The following is an 18,810-nucleotide window of genomic DNA, read 5'->3' on the forward strand; positions in this document are numbered from 1 at the left end:
TTCAATAATCTTAAGAGTAATCAAAGTTGATTTCTTTTTTTTTTTTTTTAATTTTGTTAGATTTATTTGACCTTTAATGAATAAAAAACAATAGTCTTAGGGATGGAAATGTAATATAGTCTTGTACTGTAATTTTGCATTAGCGTTTCTGATTTCTCTCCATTTATAGGCCACCACATACACGTACTTCATTATACATTCTCATTTACCAAATTAAGAGTGGCAATTCTCGTAATTACACACATAAAACGTACCATTTTTGGGATTTTCCCGTTCTCAGACAACCTATTACAGCTTGACAGTACGGACAAAAGGTAACCCTAAATTTTGCCCATTTTCGTCATTAAAATTTCCTTATTCAATTTCGATTCTTTCTCCTTCGTAATTTTTCTGAGTTTCTCTTTTTGATCATTAAAGGAACTTCCGATTCGAATTCTCCTCCTTTTTCTCTGTCTATCAATCTCAATTTCAACTCTATCTGTTTTCTCTGTCCATTTTTAGGTTTAGGGTTCATAAAATTCTCGATCTGTCGTCTTTATCTTAAGATCCGTTCAATCTCTTTTCAAATTAACGATTTTAAGTCTTGGGTTTTGTTTTTCTCGTCCAAGATGTCATTTTGATTTTGTAACTTTTTTTTTTGGGAGGAAATTTTCGTTTTGACTGATAATTATAGATCTATTATATCTTCAATCAATTGTTCGCCTTTTGATTGTATGTAGAATTTGAAGATCTAGGGTTAGGGTTCCCGAAAGATTAGAGCTTTTGTTGGTTTATTATTTTTTTGGGGAAAAAATTCAAGTTTGATATTTTAATTGATTGGGTGCAAATTGAGCTCAGCCTTTCTCATTTAAGCGATCTGCTCTATCAGTTGAAGGAGAATTAAATTTTTTTAAGGTATAAATCAGTTTTTTTGATTAATTTTAGATTTAAAAATCTGCATATTAAAAAACTAAAAATTGAGGATATAGAAAATAATTGGATAAGTTTTGGATAGTTATATGATCTCTTTTTGTTATTATTATTTTTTATGCTTTTCAATTTTACCAAATTGCCCATGAACGGAAGGAGATGTTGCCATTTGCGCTTTAAAGGGATTGGCCGCTTAAATCATTGACCCCATTCCCCTACTACCCAATAATAATTACAGTTGGAGAGAATGAATAGGACATAACATGTTAGAATTTATGGAATTGGTGGTTTGGTCTTAAGATTGCATCATTTTGATGACTAATGATTGAACATCTTTAAATATACACTATAAATTTTGCTTTTAGTTAAGAGGTCCTGCCCATTAATGGTATTTAATATGAATGGCCTTCGTGAATTGTTTGCTCAAGTATTTGGGTACACATACTGGATATGAAAAGTTCTGGTAAAGATTGCTTTGTTCATGTCCAGATGATTGGCTTATTATTATCGTTACTACTTTGTTTCCACTTTAGCAGATAAACTCTTTTGGTTTCATGATTTCATCAATGATATGCTTGAAAGGCAGTTGGTTAAAACTTCCAGTTGTGTTTTGCTTATGCATTTACCATGTAAATCGATTCTGGTGGTAAGCTGTGTAAATACAGTTGACCGAGTAATAATTTATGATACGGCAGTTTGGATTTTAGACCCAACATATGGTGGTTTTCCACAGAACTTGTTCACTAAGCATTGTTATGTGGTTGGGATAATGTAACAAACATTGTTAGATTAAGTTAACCTTATCTTCAATTTACATGTTACTGCGAATGCTAGACATGGAAAACAAATCATGCGACTTTCAAAGTGGAGTATAATGGAAATTATGCTTTTATGCTTAACACTATGGTAAAAAAGTCAACCGTATCTCCTCTTATTCTTTCCAAAACATAAGAAGAGAATCTAAGAGTTCAAATTTTTAGTAAATCGGAGCTGTTAATTGATGTTGATGAAAGGGATGAGATGGCTGGATTTTCAGAGTAGTATCGAGGAAGCTGATGAATTATTAAAAGTTTCATCAGTGTTCAGATTGGTTAAATAAGGGTAGCATATTTTATGCTAATCTGTTTCTACATTGCCTTGAGCCTTTGTTTATTCGTCATTGTCATAATTGTCAGATGTTTGTTTTTGGTTACACTCGATGAATCTCGGTTTCTTGCTTTCTTCTTGGTGCTTTATGGTTATGAGTTTATCTTGTGCTGTGCTCTTTAATTTATCGGAACTTTTATAATGCAGTTGAACATGGTACTAAAAAGGCCTTTTTATGATGAGGAACTGTACAATATTTCTTCCAAACACCCAAGACAGGTGGATTACAATAATCGGCTGGTCTCTTTTTCAGAATTTGTTCCTCCTGAAGTTGCTTCTCTGACACCTTGTCTTCCAGGTGAGCAGTTAATTAGTCTCTGATGAACTGTCGTGGGGTATGTATTCACTTGTTTTTTACATTCCACGGATTGGTGCTGCCTCTTTTGTCATTGCAATGAATTGTGCTTTATTCAGAATCATGGATCTGTAATAATTGAGAGAAGCAGTGTAAATAGAAGTTAATGCAAAAAAGAATAGCATGATCACACATGCAATCATGTTGATTCTTTAGAAGGTTCAATTTTTAGTTCCTTTTTGCATTGATTTACATTACATCTGCACCACTTCTCTCAATTACTAATGATCCATGTTGCTGAATTCTTGGCTGTGATAAATGTTGTCAAATGCTTAGGCAACCGGACGAGAATATTTTCCTTATTATTTTGTAATAACCTGATAGGTTAATTTATTATTTGGTGAAGGTGAGTGTGGACTCACTGAAAATGCTATTGAAGGCCATGAGAGGCTTGCAAGTGACATAGTCGCTAGATTTCCAGTTAGTGTTGAGAAGGATGTAGAGACCATTGTTCCTGGAAGAAGTTTAAACTCTTCCTCAGGTGGCATTGGTATTAATGAAGAGGCTTTCCATCCAGAGATGGCCATATATGTATCTTGTACCCCAGAATATTTTAGCCCTCAGCGTCCAACAAGGACAGTTGCTCATCATGAAGATATGTACTCTTTACTTTTGCGTTATCCTCCACGAAAAGCAATTCCAATTGGATCGAATCATCAAGCTGATATTCCAGAATGGAACCCTTATGATAGTAAGACTACAATAAAATCTTCAGGCACATCTGGTATGTGTCCGGATACTAACCTTCTTCTTGAGCGGAAAGATGAAAATAGACTGATGGGAACTTGTGTCATTCCAATGCCTGAATTTGGACTTGCTGCTAAAGTTGGCAATGTTAGGATAGACTGCAACTGCCTTGAAAAGGGTTCTATTGTATGTGTCAAACAGCACATTGTTGAAGCAAGAGAGAATCTTAAGAGAATCCTTGGGAAGGAGAGATTTGAGCAGCTGGGGTTTTGTGAAATGGGAGAGCAAGTGGCAGAGAAATGGAGTGAAGGGGAAGAACAATTATTCCGTGAGGTTGTATTTTCAAATCCTGCATCATTGGGCAAGAACTTTTGGGAGCTTCTTTCTTCCGTTTTCCCTTCCCGAAGCAAAAAGGATATTATCTCCTACTACTTTAATGTATTTATGCTTAGAAGGCGAGCTGAACAGAACAGATGTAATTCAATGAATGTTGATGACAGTGATAATGATGAGTGGCAGGAGAGTGATGATTATGGTGACAGCAAACTTGTTACGTCAGAGGAAGATGAAGACTCTGTTGTTGAGTCCCCTATACCTCAAGAAGATTGCACTCATGATCAGAGCTGGAAAGATGATTTACACGTGTGTGATGAGGGTGCTGTGGATTATGATTGTGATGACAATGAGAAGTCAGATTTTCCTTATGATAGATACATCATGAACGACTTAGGAACATGCCCTAGTGCATCACTTGATTATGGTGGCTCAAAACCCAAAGATGACTCATGTGCATCCTCTGATACAGGAGGTTTTTCACAAGGGACCCAGTTGAAGGCTGAAAATGATGACCATTGGCCTTGTAGTGTTGATGGATTAAGCTATGGAAGTGGCCAGGATAACAATTGCGACATCAGAGTTTGGGATGCTGGTTACTTGGTATGCCCTAAAGGTAACGTTGACCTTTTACCTACTTGCAGTATGATTGAAGAGGTTTTTGGAAAAGAATCATGGAACTGCAAGGCAAGGGACGGATGACAACAGCCTGAGCTAGTCTTTTTTGTGCATACCATTTTCAACTAAAGTTGAGTTTGGAAAAGCATTTGCTGTTCAAGGCTTTGCCTTGAAGCGACTGACAAACAAGTTTTTCCCATATGAAGCACAAGAAGGTTCCAATTTTCTGACAAAGAAAAATGAGAGATTTTCCTTTGTATATTAATATGTTTGAACACAGAAGCCCACTTTTTATTGTAAGACTGTGTTTTTAGGAGATTGGTTTTAATCACCTAGGTTTAAATGTATTGTTTTATTACTTTTGAGAACCTGCAATTTCCAGGTGCTCATTAAAGTCACAGTTTTGGGTATCTGTCCTTTGTTGGGACTTGGGAGATAAACTGCTTGTAATGATATCTATGGGTTTCTATAATGTAATCTGTTTTATCATTATTAATAATATTATTTTCCATTTAATGGAGAAATAACATTTGTGAAGTGATCAGGAGATATTCATGTACAAAGGAATTGCTTAGCAGAGCACAGGTTCAGTGTAACTACTGTTTTTTCACAGCTGCTTACACAACTTGCATTTTTTGGCCTTTCAGTTTATGAAAAGTAGAAAATATTCATTTTTCTAGAAAATTGATTCCATTTTTCCAATATTAATGGCTTTTTGAATCATTAGATTATTTTTTTCATCTGTTTTTTTTTTCTTGGAGGCATCTCTGACTATTGTTTAAGAACTTGGATTATCTTTGAACAAAGTGACCTATGAATGATGCAAAGCAATATCTCAGAAAAGTTTATGGTTTAAAAAAAGAGTTGTTCAAAATATAGGCAGTCAAAAAGATTGACATCCACTGAAGTGGGTTTACACACTTTTTTCTGATCTGCAAGAAACAGTAGTAGTAGTGTGGAATATGCTGCTCTTCTTCTCTGATATCATTCTCATTTGGAATTTAATTACTTATGAGAAATAGATGCTTTTTACTATTTTGTCTAATTTATAAGTGCACTTCTTTGCAAGTGGTTATTGTGGACTTAAAATAGTGTAATTCCTATAGCATCTAGTGCATTTTACCACATCAAAGCCTATATCAATTTCCTTTTTTTTTTCTTTTACCCCACCAGAATTTATCATCTCTTTTTTTTTTTTTTTTATCCAACATGAAAACCATTGAATTGGGTTACCCTTTCTTTCATTTATTTATTTTCACGTAATAAAATTTAAACTTAAACCTTCTTCTGAATGTGAGCTCGAGTCTTTATCGCTTGAATTTTTTTATTGAAAATTTTGTTATATTTTCTTTAATTATAACTGAAGCAAGTGTGATATGTTAGACTCTTCATCAATAAGGAGAAATTTGATCAAAGTTGAGTTGTACCATATTTGTCAAAATAGAGTATTTTAGTGACTGATTGTAGTGTTGCTTACTATATTAACCACCAATTTTGCTGGCACACTTTCTGCCTCAAAAGCAATTAATTTTTTTTGAAACAGTAAGGCAAATGTTCATAAATCAACTACCAAATATTATTATTATATTGGTAATAGTGGAATCTACTTGGAAGGAAGGAGATCTTACATTGACTTAAAAGAGAGTTTTAAGAGTCTAACCTTTTTTTTTTTTTTTTTTTTGGGCTAATTTTGCTTTCAAAGTATATATAATGTGCTTATTCTCAAAAGGAGTGGTGGCTGGCTCCTTTATACAAATGCAAGGTATTTCTGTAATATATTCTCAATCTAGATAGCATCTCATTTTGCTTGCAACAACCATCTTCATGGAGGACAAAGTTTTTAGTTGAACATTTTCATAAAAAAATATTTAAACTTTAATTGCTTGAAGCAAGCAAAGTTATTATTAGACTTATTATTCTAATCATATCTCATTGAATCAATACTTTGATGATTAAATACTTGTCTCGTAATATTAGAATTTTAATTTTTGACTACTCTTCCTTTTTTAAGTCTACAAGTTACCAAAAACATAAATTTACATTGATTGATTTTATAAACCTAATGTGGTCAACAAAATACTTCCTTCATAATGTATTGGGATTAATTTATTTACAAGAAAATCTTATAATTCTTATAATTATCCATCAAATGGTAAGTTTTTTTCTTTTTCTTTTTGGTTAATCTATAAACCAATTGAAAAACATATATAAAAGATATTTTGTTCAATCTTTGGCAATCAATTCCATTGACTTTTTCCATATCTTTAATAAATTTCTTGGTTTTTTATGAATCCAAGGATCACATGTGGTTCATGCTTGTGGGTTTTCAACACAAAATGGGCATGAATTATACTGGCTTGACTGAGTCCCAATCTTTGTTTAAAAATGGGTTAGTGGGTAGAAATTAATGTCTAAATCCGGGTTCATGACTTCACTTATGAACCAAACCAAAAAAATTAAAGTTTCTTTAAAAACTGTTTCGCATTTATCTCTTTTTTTTAAAATGAATGATCAGAAATATCCTCATTTCAATAAAAATTCTCAATTTCATCGATTTATTTCATAAGTAAGGCATGGACTCGATCTAGGCAAGATGGGTTAGTGGGCAGAAATTAATATCAAATACAATTAGTAGATAGACTTGGCTATCCTTGTACTAGTTTTATGTATGTGTCTTTAGGAGGCAAATGGAGCTTATAATGCAAGATTAGAAATATGTATGTGGGTTTAGTAGAAATTGACCTCCATTATTAATTGATTAACAAGTATTAAAAATTAATTAAAACATATGTTTAAGATTTGTAAGTGGGTAGAAAGCTACTCTACATGTCTTGCATTGCATGAACCAATATTTGGTTCTAACACCCACATGGGGTTTGGATAAGGAATATGCTACAAGTCATTAGCTAAAAGCAACAATTAAACAAAAATTAAGTTAATTAAGAGGTGATAGTGCTGGTGTGCTAACTCCAAACTACCTCTACCATCCAAATAAAGACTAGGTGAGAAATGGGTCCCATAGTAAATTAACATTATATTTTTGTTAATTAATTTCTCAAAAATATATCATTTTAATTATATTCTTTTTTTTTTCCTTTTTCTTTTTTCATTATATTTGTTTTTATGTCCACTCTTTTTGAGTATTCCCTAAGCATTTCTGGTGTAGACTTGCTCATCAACACATGCAACATTATTACTCATATGAAGGAACACATGCACCTTTATGATTAGGGCATATATTATATAAATATATACTACAATTATAAAGTTCATTTAGTGCATAATTAATTTTTTAAAATTGAAATATGTTTTAGATTTAAAATATGATGATTAAGAATATAATTGTGCATGAAAATTGTGTTTTTTTTTTTTTTATTTAAACATGATAAATATAGATTTCTATATACATTTTTCAATAAAATCAAAATTCATTTGTTTCAAACTCAAAGCATGCTTTTCATTGTTTTGAAGCTAAATAGCTACTTAAGCTTCAAAAAGCTGTTTGAGTAAAGAATGCCCTAACCTCCAAGACTACTATATAATGAGGATAATTTGATTAAAGCTGAATATGCTTATAACTTATGCAAGCTCTTTAATCATTTTATAACACACATATACAAGTTGGGTAAAACCCTAATTTGATCCATTAAGCAAAATCAAACTGTGTCTAATTAGCAAGGTTTTGCTTAATTAAGAAACCCATTATCCATTTAATCTAGTTAAAGTCTATTTTCTTTTTCAACATATAATTTATTAATTTTTGCTTTTGTGGAAAATTTTCACTAGAGGTAAAGCATCATGTGCCTATCCAACTAAGATACTTCCTGTTTGATTAAATTTTAAAGATTTGATTTTGCAATCTATGGAATGAAGCAAAGAAATTCTTAAAGCAGTACATTTGTAAAGGTAGCTTGGAAATTGAAGTCAACATAAAAATCCCTTGGGTGGTGACAAAGGAAAGAATGAGAAAAAAAAAAAAAGAAAAACCCTAAAATTAGAATACAAGACATTATGAGCATGGCATTTTTTTAAAGACTGTCATTTTTTATTACCGGTTTGGTCTCTGTTTTTTACCTGCGAAAAGACATTTATACTTTTACTTGCGGTAAATTTGTTGAATATATATATATATATATAAACATAATTGTTTTATAAAACAAAAACAAAGAGAGCAAGCATAAAGGGAAAGTAGGGCATCTTATCTTAAGAGTTGATAGAAATGGTAGCAGGCAGGGCATGGCAGAAGACAAGAGGGTGGCCTCTAATCTTTCCTTGGAAGGTGTCTACTGTCTAGTTGTCCATTTAAGCATCACTTTTGGAGGGCCAACACTCTTCACTCTCAAGTGAAGTTTCTACATACACTCTTCATGGCCATCACTCATTACTCTTTTATATTTATATGTATATACTATATTTACATTGCATATATATATATATATATATATATATATATATATATATATATATATATGTGGATGCTTGTATGTAACTTTTAGGTACAAGTACAACACATATATCACCAGTCTAGTTGTTGGACATCTCTTCTCAACCCAACCTTTTTTCTCTAAATATTAAAAATTAAAAATTAAAAAAAAAAAAAAAAAAAAAAAAAAAAGAAAGAAAGAAAGAAAGAAAGGTGATCAAGTCAATGCTGTGCCAACCTGCCCAAACTTCCCAAGTATAACACCAACAAGAAAGCAATTCAAGCTGGCATGTCTCTTGTCACGAATTCTGGGTGCAAATTGGTATTTTCACTTTGGATATTGCAATAATTATTTTCCTTTTCAGTTCTTTTTTTTTTTCTTTAATTTTATGGCTACTGATAATATTTCTCAAGTAATCATAAGTCTCAAATAAAACATAAGTAACACGAGAAGAATTCAATTTGATTATTTTTTTAATTTTTTAAGAACGTAAAAAATAAGAGAAGTATAATATTCTGAATTTAAATCTTTTAACCATAAATATGACGAGAATCGTACACCGCATCTTTGGTAAAATTAACTGTTTTGGTATTGTTTGAGTAGTATTTAACTGTTTGAGTAGCTAATAGTTGTTTAAGTAGTTTTTCAAAAAATACTAAAGGTTAAACATTATAGAAGTTATGTTACTGAACACTATAAAAAATATCGTTAGCATTTTGACCAACACAGCCATAATAAAAAATAATTTCTATTACGTAACTCTCTGTGTTTATAATCAATTTAATCTCATATATATAAAAAAAAACAAAAAATTGAAAATTATTTGATGTTGCTAAAATACCAGCATAAATATTAAAGTATTACAATGTTCAGTAACCTGCTCTTCAATGATTTTGCTCTTTATTAAAGTATTAATTAATTTTCATTAAAAAAAAATCCATTCTAAAACCAAGTTAATCATAAAGCTAGAATCTTAAATAACAATATAATATAAACTTGAAGAAGCTGTTAATCAATAATTGGACTTTGGCTAGCTCCCAAAATAATTATGCTATAAGCACACACATACAATACAAGCCATACTCACTGGCTAATGTGCATGCACATGTTAATTAAAAATATTTTAAACACAAAGCAATAGCAAATTAATAATTAATTAATATACTCTAATTACAGCTAAACAATGCACTAAGGTGCCGGCAAGAAGGGCACAAAGCAAGGGATTTATGAGGGAAATAACATATTATTATCTTTAATTCTTTTTTTAGGGATTTTGATTAATTTTAATTTTTTGTGCCCTAATAAGACATTAACACTGCGGTTAGTGCAAGAAAATTAAAGCTAGCCGGCTCTATGCTCTCTTCTTCAAACAAAGGCCGGCAAGGCTCTCAACAATTACTCAATATTACCTAATTAACACCTCACACTTGCTTAAATTCTGTGTATTAGTTAACAAAAATTGGCTTTATATATACATATAGATTCCTACTACTAAATATATTTTAACTATATATGATGGACCCACTTTTTTTATTTCTTAAATGTACGTTATAAGAGAATCTCCGATGTTAATATGAATTGTGGCTGATTTATCGTATAAATTAGAAAGTGTAAATGGCGATGTGGTTGGATGTATATTTATATATGTTGAATTTTCAAAATCTCTCTTCAAGTTACTAGTTTTGAATCATCTTCCATCTTCTTTTTTCTTTTCTTTTCCATGCGAACAATTTAATATGCAACTAATCATTAAAGAGTAATAAATCTTCATATTGTCTAATAGACTTTGTAGGACGGTGCAATATATGATGTCTATTTATTTTTTTGAAACTTCAGCTTGACATACCAAATAGACATTAGCATTGTAAAATATTTTTAAAAAGATCTTTCCATTTTTCTGATATGGCAATTAAAAACAGCAATACACATTACCATTTGAGATGCTCTAACGAAAAGTTTATAGTGATTTAAAAGTTGGAATGCTTGTAATACAGAAAGAGAAGAATTCAAATCTACATACTAATTTTTTTTTTTTTAACAAAAATAACTATATTATTGTTAACAAATACTCTGTGTGAGTCGTCTAGAAAGTTATTCAGTTATAATTTTTTTTTTTAGTATTAAAAATGGGGATTTAAATATGAATTTATTATCAAATCGTAAGTATACTTACTACTAGATTAAGTCTATGTGTGCTATTCGGTTATAAATTTGAACTCCATGTAAAGCCAAATTAAAGAAGAAAAGAAATATTCTATATTGCACCAAAAAGAATTAATTGGCTACTCAATTTAACACCTAAATGGCCTTTGGAAGCAAAGAAAAGTTAATTGGCTACTCAATTATGAGTATATTAAAGTGTTTTTTTTTTTTTAATCCCACTTCATTTGTCAGTTTAGAATTTTTTTTTTTTAATGTTTCAACTAAATAAGCATTAATTAAATAGTTGAGAAATTAATAAAAGAATAATTTAGTCGATTAGAATTTATTTTTTCTTTACAATTCAAGTTACCTAATGATTTTCTCTCATGCAGTTATTTTAAATAACACTCGTAGTGGGACATAGATAGTATAATGATTTAAAATAATTCTTAATACTCGCCAAAATTTAGAGTATTTAAATGTAATTATACTAGAGGAAAATAATATTAAATTAATAAATTCCTTAATTTCAAGGCATTTTCAGCAGACTGAAAAAGTAAATCCAATTATATAGAATAATTTAAAATTTTTCTTTTTAGAAGAAATTTCTTTTAAAAATTTTTTTTAATATTATCATGTGTATGTATGTAAAGGGATTGAACAAGTGGATAAAAAAAAAGTAAACTTAGTATGATAATACGACAATTAACTAGAGATTAAAATAAAAAATCATATTAAGAATAACTTATAATTGACTAAATTGTTAATGAGGCTTCAATTCGATGGTTAAAGTTGAGGTCTTTGGATTAAAGGGGTTACAAATTCAATTTCTATTCATATGGGTAGTTGTTGAAAATTTACAAGAATGTTAGTATTTGATTAGTTTACTTAGTATGGTAAATATAAATTTAACTTTTTGATTCTTTCGTAGTTTAATTGGGCGAAGTATTATTGTAGATTATACATCAAGAGTAGCTCTCGATTTGCTTCAAGCTTCCTTAACTCAAAGATATCAGTGAAAACTTTGATAGTCGGGAGGACTTTAAGGGCGAGCAAATGGTCAGTTCAATTCAAATCAAATCAAATCGAGATAAAAAACATAAATCGAAGTTTTTTGTCAACAAACCAAACCAAACTAAAATTGCCTTTTCAATTGAATCGAGCCAAATTTTGATCAATTTTACCATTTTAATTCAATTTTAAGCACAACCAACGTATTTGTACGAAGTCGAATCGAATCAAAATATAAATACCGAGTCTCTCTTAATTTAACTGATCGAACCAATCCAAAATGAATCAGTTTGATTTTTGATTCAATTCGGTCGATAAGTTTGCACATTTCTAGAGGACATAAACTTAAAATACTCTTTGCATTAACGAGGGGTAACCCTAATTTTAACTTGATTAGGGTAAAACTACCTAGTTGAACCTTTTTTTTACATATAAGTACTATTGGTCCATTGCTAAGGGGGAAAAAAAAAAAAGGAAAAGTCCAAAAGAATAACGGCCGGAGGGTGGAACTTTTCACTTGGTATGTGTGAGTGAGAGAGTAGGGCTATAGTATTCCTTAATAGCAAGACAAAGGAAGGAATGGTTAGGGGGAGGTGGGGCAGTTAGTTGTAAGTCGGTTCTTGTATCGTAGGGTATGCTCAAGTGGACAAATCTTGGCCGTTTGATTGATGGTGGCGTAGGATTCTCAAGTTGAGTACACGTGCTCCCTCTCTCTCTCCCTCTCTCCTTTACCTCTTTTTATCTTTGCTTCCATGCATGGATTTCTCCTCCTAAATATAGTGAACTTGTAGTTGTGGAGAGAGAGACACACATACAAAGAAATAGTCACTTTCTCCCTCTCTATCTCTCTCTCTCTCTCTTTTAGTATTTCTTCTTTGGCTTTGTTCATTGCTATCATTAACAACAAAGGCAACAGACCCACACACTTCTTCCAATTTTCTTGATCTTTTAATTCTCTCTTGAAAATTTCAACTCTCAATGAGCAGCTAATAAGCTAAGCTAGCTGCCATTATACATTTACTTCTTCTTCTTCTATAAAACAGAGTCCTGTGTTTTTACATATATCTCTCCGTGATTATTATTTCTTGTTACATCTCTGGATCTTTTTCCTTTTTCTTGCTATGAAATCTAAGATGGCTTTTTGCCCAATTAGCTCAAAAAGATGATCTGACACAATTACTCTACAGATTTGAACTTTCTCCTTGTTTTTCTGATCTGGGTCTTTTCACTACATCCTCTGTTTCATTACCATTTTTGTTTCTTTTTTTAATGTAATTGAAGCATTTTGCTTCTCTGATCTGTTTTCTTCTTGAATTCTTGAATATTATATTTGTGTGATTCAAAAAATCCGATGAAAGAAGAGCAAGAATTGTTCAAGCACGTATGCAAGTTCTGTGGCAAAAGTTTTTCTTGTGGTAGATCTTTGGGTGGTCACATGAGGTCTCACATGATTAATGACATTTCAGCTCAAGCTGATGGTACTAAGCTCACCAAGAAAAAGCTCCCATCTCTGCCTACCAACAACGACAACAACAACAACAATAATAATGGAGCTAATTATAGCAATACTATTAGCATCGAAACTTCTGGTTATGGTTATGGTTATGGTTATGGGCTCAGAGAAAATCCAAAGAAGACTTGGCGAATTGCAGATCATTCAAGTGAAGATAATAGTTCTTCCCTTGTTGATAAATCTTGCAAAGACTGTGGCAAAATTTTCCATTCTTGGAAAGCTTTGTGTGGTCACATGAAGTGCCATTCACTAGAGAAAGAAAAAGTTTTGAACAATAATAGTATGGAAGAGGAGCAGCAGCTGCAAGATTCTTCAACTAGTGCTAATAACCAGAAGCAGCTGGTTATGGATAGCCAATCTGATAATGAGACCACTACTGCTGCTCCTAATAGAAGAAAGAGATCAAAAAGGCGAACCATAAGGTACATGGGGACTACAAATTCTTCTTCGTTGTCATTTGCTAATAATACTGCTACTACTACTAATAATAATAATAATGCTTCGTCCTCTGTGTCTGAAATTGAGCAAGAACAAGAAGAGGTTGCTATGTGCTTAATTATGCTTTCCAGAGATGTTGGTCAATGGGGTGTCTTGAATTCTGTTTCTGCTGATTCTTCTGATAACAACTCTGTGTCTTTTGAAACTAATAAGAATAATCTTGTTACTTCTAATCCTACTGAGACAGTGAAAGTTGAAAGCAGGAAAACAGAGTACTCTGTCTCTAGGATTTCAAGAAAAGGGTTTATCAAGAATGATGATACAACCAAGAAGCCAAATCATGATTACGATGAATGTAAATTTGAATTGGGAAAGAATTTGAGCAAAGAAACAGAAATGGTTTCAAAAAAGAGAAAATTTGCGGATTCATTTGATCCCGAATTGAAGTCAGAATACTTAAAGAATTCTGATAGAAGCAGTAGCAGATTTGAGTGTACTACTTGCAATAAGGTTTTTCACTCTTACCAAGCTTTAGGAGGCCATAGAGCTAGTCATAAAAAGACCAAAGGCTGCTTTGCTTCAAAAATTGACAGCAGTGAAAATAGCATTGAAACAGAACAACTATCTCCTGACAGAACACCAACAGAGAGAAATAAACTCACAATAAAATCTGTCAACAAAGAAGTTTCTCTTGATCATCAATTGGCTACAGGTTATAGTGAAAACAAGGCAGAGACAAGTTATGGAGCAAAGAAGAGTAAAGGACATGAGTGCCCAATTTGTCTCAAAGTGTTCCCATCAGGACAAGCATTGGGTGGTCACAAAAGGTCTCATTTAGTGGGAGGTACTGATCAGGCTAAAACTAACCAGACAATTTCAATTCAAGAACCAATTCCACCAATTAAAGACTTTCTTGATCTTAATCTTCCTGCTCCTGTTGAAGAAGAAAGCAATGGGCTTGTTGGGTTTAATTCTTGGTGGATTGGAAGCAGCCACAAGCATGAACCCCTTGTAGGTTTGATCTCTAACTAAGTTTTCACTCTCTCTCTCTCTCTCTCTTCAATCTTGGCCATCCATTGTTTTCAATAAAAAGCTTCAAGAAAAGAGTGTATAGATTCATTCATTCTTTCAAATATTCAAGAATTAAACAAGGTATTATTTCATCTTATAGTCTTTTGACTTAAAGAGTTAAAACCAATGTTAAACTCTTAAAGAATTTAGCACCATTAATATTGAATTTGAATTCTGATCAAAGCAATAGCTTAATAGTACTGGATTTGTGTTTGGAATTATGAGATTGTTATTTGAAGTGCTAATGATTTCTAAATGAGAAGCAAGCTAGATAGTTGCTGCTTCTTGTTAATTTTTCTTTTTCCCCTTTCTTTGGGTAGTTATATTTTCTTGGCATCAAAGAGAAATGAAATGAGTGAGGTGTTGAAAAATTTGGATGGGTGAGTGAAGTCATGAGAAGGTAAAGTGATTTTTATAATGTACACAAGGATAGCATGTGAGCTCAAAGGTGGTTGTTTAGTCACCTACCATAAAACATGACAACACATCTTTCTTACTTCTCCTCTCTTTCTCATGCTCACTATACTATATAGGAGAGTTAATATATATATAATGCTTAAATTTTAACTAGTAGTGGTGTTTATTTAATGGCTAAGCTAAATAGATATAGCTCACTATAATTGGGACCACTTTTACTAGTTTTAGTGTTGTTTTTCATTAGCTCAGCAACACAAAATTTTTGATAGAAACTTAAAGATAACTCTGACCGTTAATCACGTATTATCATTTTATCACAATAAAATGAAAAGTAATAGGCTATGGAAAAACTTATCCAGACTGGGTCTATGACCCATTTATGATCCAAAACAATGAAATTAAGGATTTTTATTGGAACGAAAGTATTTTTCTGAAAAAAAATGATAAAATCGGGGTACTTTTTAAAAAATTTTTAATTTCATTTATTTGGTCTATAAATTGGGATTATAGACCCGTTTAGATAAATATTTTCCAACGGGGGGGCTAATAGAAAGTTTGAAGACACCATATCTCAAAATATAGAATCAAAATCTAACCAAATCAAGAATAGTTAAGAGAAAATCTCAAACACTAATTAAGCCTAGCCAAGAATAAGATTTAGTTATAATAAGTATTTTCAAGCTGATGGGATGCCTTAATATTAGGTATAGGTGCACAAATTCTTATGTGGACAGGCTAACCCTATCTTCTCAATTTAAGCACAAAAGGGTATATAATTATGGTGGGTCAAAAAATTGTGAGCAAATCTTAGCACAAATTCTCACGGGCAGCATGAGTAAATAGTGTGCCTAATTTGGCCAATGACTTAGATTAATTAAAGTGACTCTATTTTGTTATATTCCACATATCTCATTTTGCGATATTTGAGAATCGCACTGAATAATCCAGTGTAAGTAAGTCCGGTATGATTCTTTTCGGATACTGTTTACAACTAACCAAATAAGAATTTTCAAATGTTGGTCCATATAAATTCAGCATCTTTGGTATAGTTAGACTTGTTAGACCATAGAAAAGTAAGTGAACTAATTACTTTTTTACTTCACTTGCCATGGAATCTAGCAATTGATGCTTCTTTGTCCAAACTGATGCAAAGGATCAACTTCTACTCTCCTGTTAAGCCTTTTTTTTTTTTTTTTTTTGGGTTCACATTGTTAATTAAGCAATTGAGAATTTGATAAAGAAGGGATCTTTTAATAAGGAATTGGAATTTAACACCTATACAAGTAACCCTAATTCATCAAATTTTTTGGTTTTATTTTTTAAATTTTTCTTTATTTTGTTGGGCTTTTTCAGATCTAAGCAAAGAGCATGGCTGCACCTTGGCCACATCATTTTAGTCAACTTTAATACAAAGTCAACTAGGTCATTGAAAATATGGGTTAATTTTCTTTAAAAGCCAAATTGGATAATTTATATTGGGGAATTTCAACTTGCTTGTCTTTGGTATTTACAAAATAAAAAATTCTCAAAATATTAGGAATATTCCTTTTTTTTTTTTTTCTAAAGAATTGTGGTAATTCATCTAGAATTCATAAGCCCATAGAATAAGATTCTTGGATAATATTTAATTTTTTAAATATACTTTTGCTAGCCATTTCTGAAATCAGAATATGTCATGCCTATGTGATCATCACATCATTAGTAACTTTTTTTATTTGTCAAGCAGGATGAAAATTTTGTATGGATAGAAATAAACCAACTCATATTGGGAAATCCTAAGCAAATGTGAGTCTAGAAGTCAAACCTAATTTATTGTTTGGATTAGATCTAAAAATTACTAATAAAAAATTAAATAAACTCCTTAAATTAATTAAAATATATACATTAATAAACATATTTATTTATGTTGCTTTTTTTTTCAGAAGACTAGCTAATTAGTTCAAATCGGATTTCATGATACAAAGCTCAATTGGTTAGTTAGTTCTTTTGGACATAATATTTATTACACTTTTACTCAATTTTATTCTTAAAAAATTTATTAATTCTTTAAAAAATAATTAAGAATTATGTTTACAATAAAATCAATTTTATTATTTGACCCTTTAAAATTTAATCCAAATTCTAAAAATGAATATGCTATTTCCTTTTTTATATATAAATAGAAAACACATGCACAATAAAATGACAATATACACCCTTTAAACTTATTCATATTGTAAATTATAAGTATGTGCAAGGAGATTATTATTTTTAAAGTTTGTGTATGAAATTAATGTACCCTCATAGTGTAACTAAAGGTTGTGGTTCAGTTGACGATGCAGGTTGGCCATGTGGGAAAAGTTTTCGAGTTCAATCCTCACTAAATGCATTTATAAGGAGGGATGAATAGCCTTAATTGTGAATAAGTCTCGAGCCGAATTAGATAGTCCGGATACCGTGATTCAAATGTAAAGGCAACCATCCATTTTGAAGAAGCAATGCATAAAATAAAATTACAAAAATGTGTCTTTAAGGCTCAAAATACCTAACCCCAAGTTAGAATTGAGGAAATGAGCTAATAATGGTATAATGTAAGAATTGGTATGATTTAGCACCATGAGTTGACTTTTTTTGTTATACTAGTAGACCACACCCACAACTATCTATCGAGATAACTTTAATTTGGTGAGCTAAAAAGGGAAAAGTCAAATCACTTTTCTATTATTTTAAGTAGCCATAATTGGCATATAGTAGTTTAGTATCCTTGGAAATTTTGCTTAATTTTATACTATGAGAAAAATTAATTCAATTGGTAAATGAAATTGATTAATATAACTCCCTCCTCCCATAATTTTTTTCTCCTAATTTAGTTTCACACAAAATAAAAAAAAAAATACACTAATATAATTTTTGCTTAGTCTTTTGTAATATGTTCTTATATTAATTATAAAATAATTCATGTTGTTCAATTATAAATAATGCATCGTACTAATCTGAATGAGATAACTTAGTGACAAAGAGCATCTGCAGAGTCAATTATAGCTTAGATCATGGGTTCGATTTTCCGCAATGCAAACTCTTCTGGACCAGTTCATTTGCCTCGAGAGCAAGCAAGTATTAATCAGGTTTGTTTTCAGTGTTATAAACAAGTTATTAACGAATGCTAGCATTAAACTCAAGACTGAATGGCTGCCATTCTTAATTTCTGCTTCTAGTTCATATTAGGGGGCTCCCCATTTTGGTGATATTCCAATAGAGCCCAATACCTTTTGGGCCGAACTTGAACTTGAATCCTGACCCGGACTGGCACCCAGATCCAGACCCGAAAATGAACCCGTTTCCAGGTAACTTCACTGTTATTTCTTGCATTCAAATTCCAGAGTCGAGTTGAGCTGGCGATTCAAATATTTATTCGCTTGAAATTGATGTTAACATCTTTGGATTAATCACAACTCAGAAAGCTCTATTTACCAATTCTCCAATCTCTGCACTTGAACCTATCAGTTTCTTTTATATCGTCAACTTGTCCAGGTACACATACAATCTCTCAAGTTTTTGTATTAAAGGGCACTTTTTCTTTGCTCTCTTTATCGAAGACTGTGCTTCAACTGAAGCTCTTTGATTGAATTTCCTGTAGATATTGTTGCTTAGGATTGTTATTTCATATAAATTCAGTTTGATAAGGTCATATTGTTCTATAAAGTTGTCTTCTTTCTGTTTTTTGCCCTTTCATTTCATTGTTTTTTTATTGATAACTTACCAAATTT

The 18,810-nt window shown here is 31.4% G+C and overlaps 2 protein-coding genes across 2 annotated transcripts; both read left to right on the top strand.

Annotated features, from left to right (window-relative positions):
• Positions 1-320: 320 nt before the first annotated feature.
• LOC105640600 (uncharacterized) lies at positions 321-4,575 on the top strand. The gene is made up of 3 exons (XM_012224961.3): positions 321-894; positions 2,203-2,353; positions 2,757-4,575. The coding sequence occupies exons 2-3, from the start codon at positions 2,209-2,211 to the stop codon at positions 4,130-4,132; spliced, it is 1,521 nt and encodes a 506-aa protein (XP_012080351.1). The 5' UTR covers positions 321-894; positions 2,203-2,208; the 3' UTR covers positions 4,133-4,575.
• A 7,814-nt stretch (positions 4,576-12,389) lies between these two features.
• LOC105640599 (uncharacterized) lies at positions 12,390-14,830 on the top strand. Its single transcript, XM_012224960.4, has one exon. The coding sequence runs from the start codon at positions 12,977-12,979 to the stop codon at positions 14,606-14,608; it is 1,632 nt and encodes a 543-aa protein (XP_012080350.1). The 5' UTR covers positions 12,390-12,976; the 3' UTR covers positions 14,609-14,830.
• Positions 14,831-18,810: the final 3,980 nt, after the last annotated feature.

This window comes from Jatropha curcas, chromosome 10, assembly GCF_041381405.1.
Source record: "Jatropha curcas cultivar XTBG-Jc1 chromosome 10, XTBG_Jcur_1.0, whole genome shotgun sequence".
Classification (NCBI taxonomy): domain Eukaryota; kingdom Viridiplantae; phylum Streptophyta; class Magnoliopsida; order Malpighiales; family Euphorbiaceae; genus Jatropha; species Jatropha curcas.

Bases quoted from the DNA above. Each gene is read 5' to 3' on its own strand.
- LOC105640600 (XM_012224961.3), top strand. From the start codon at position 2,209: ATGGTACTAAAAAGGCCTTTTTATGATGAGGAACTGTACAATATTTCT. The intron at 2,354-2,756 runs GTGAGCAGTTAA...TATTTGGTGAAG, and splicing joins TCTGACACCTTGTCTTCCAG to GTGAGTGTGGACTCACTGAA.
- LOC105640599 (XM_012224960.4), top strand. From the start codon at position 12,977: ATGAAAGAAGAGCAAGAATTGTTCAAGCACGTATGCAAGTTCTGTGGC.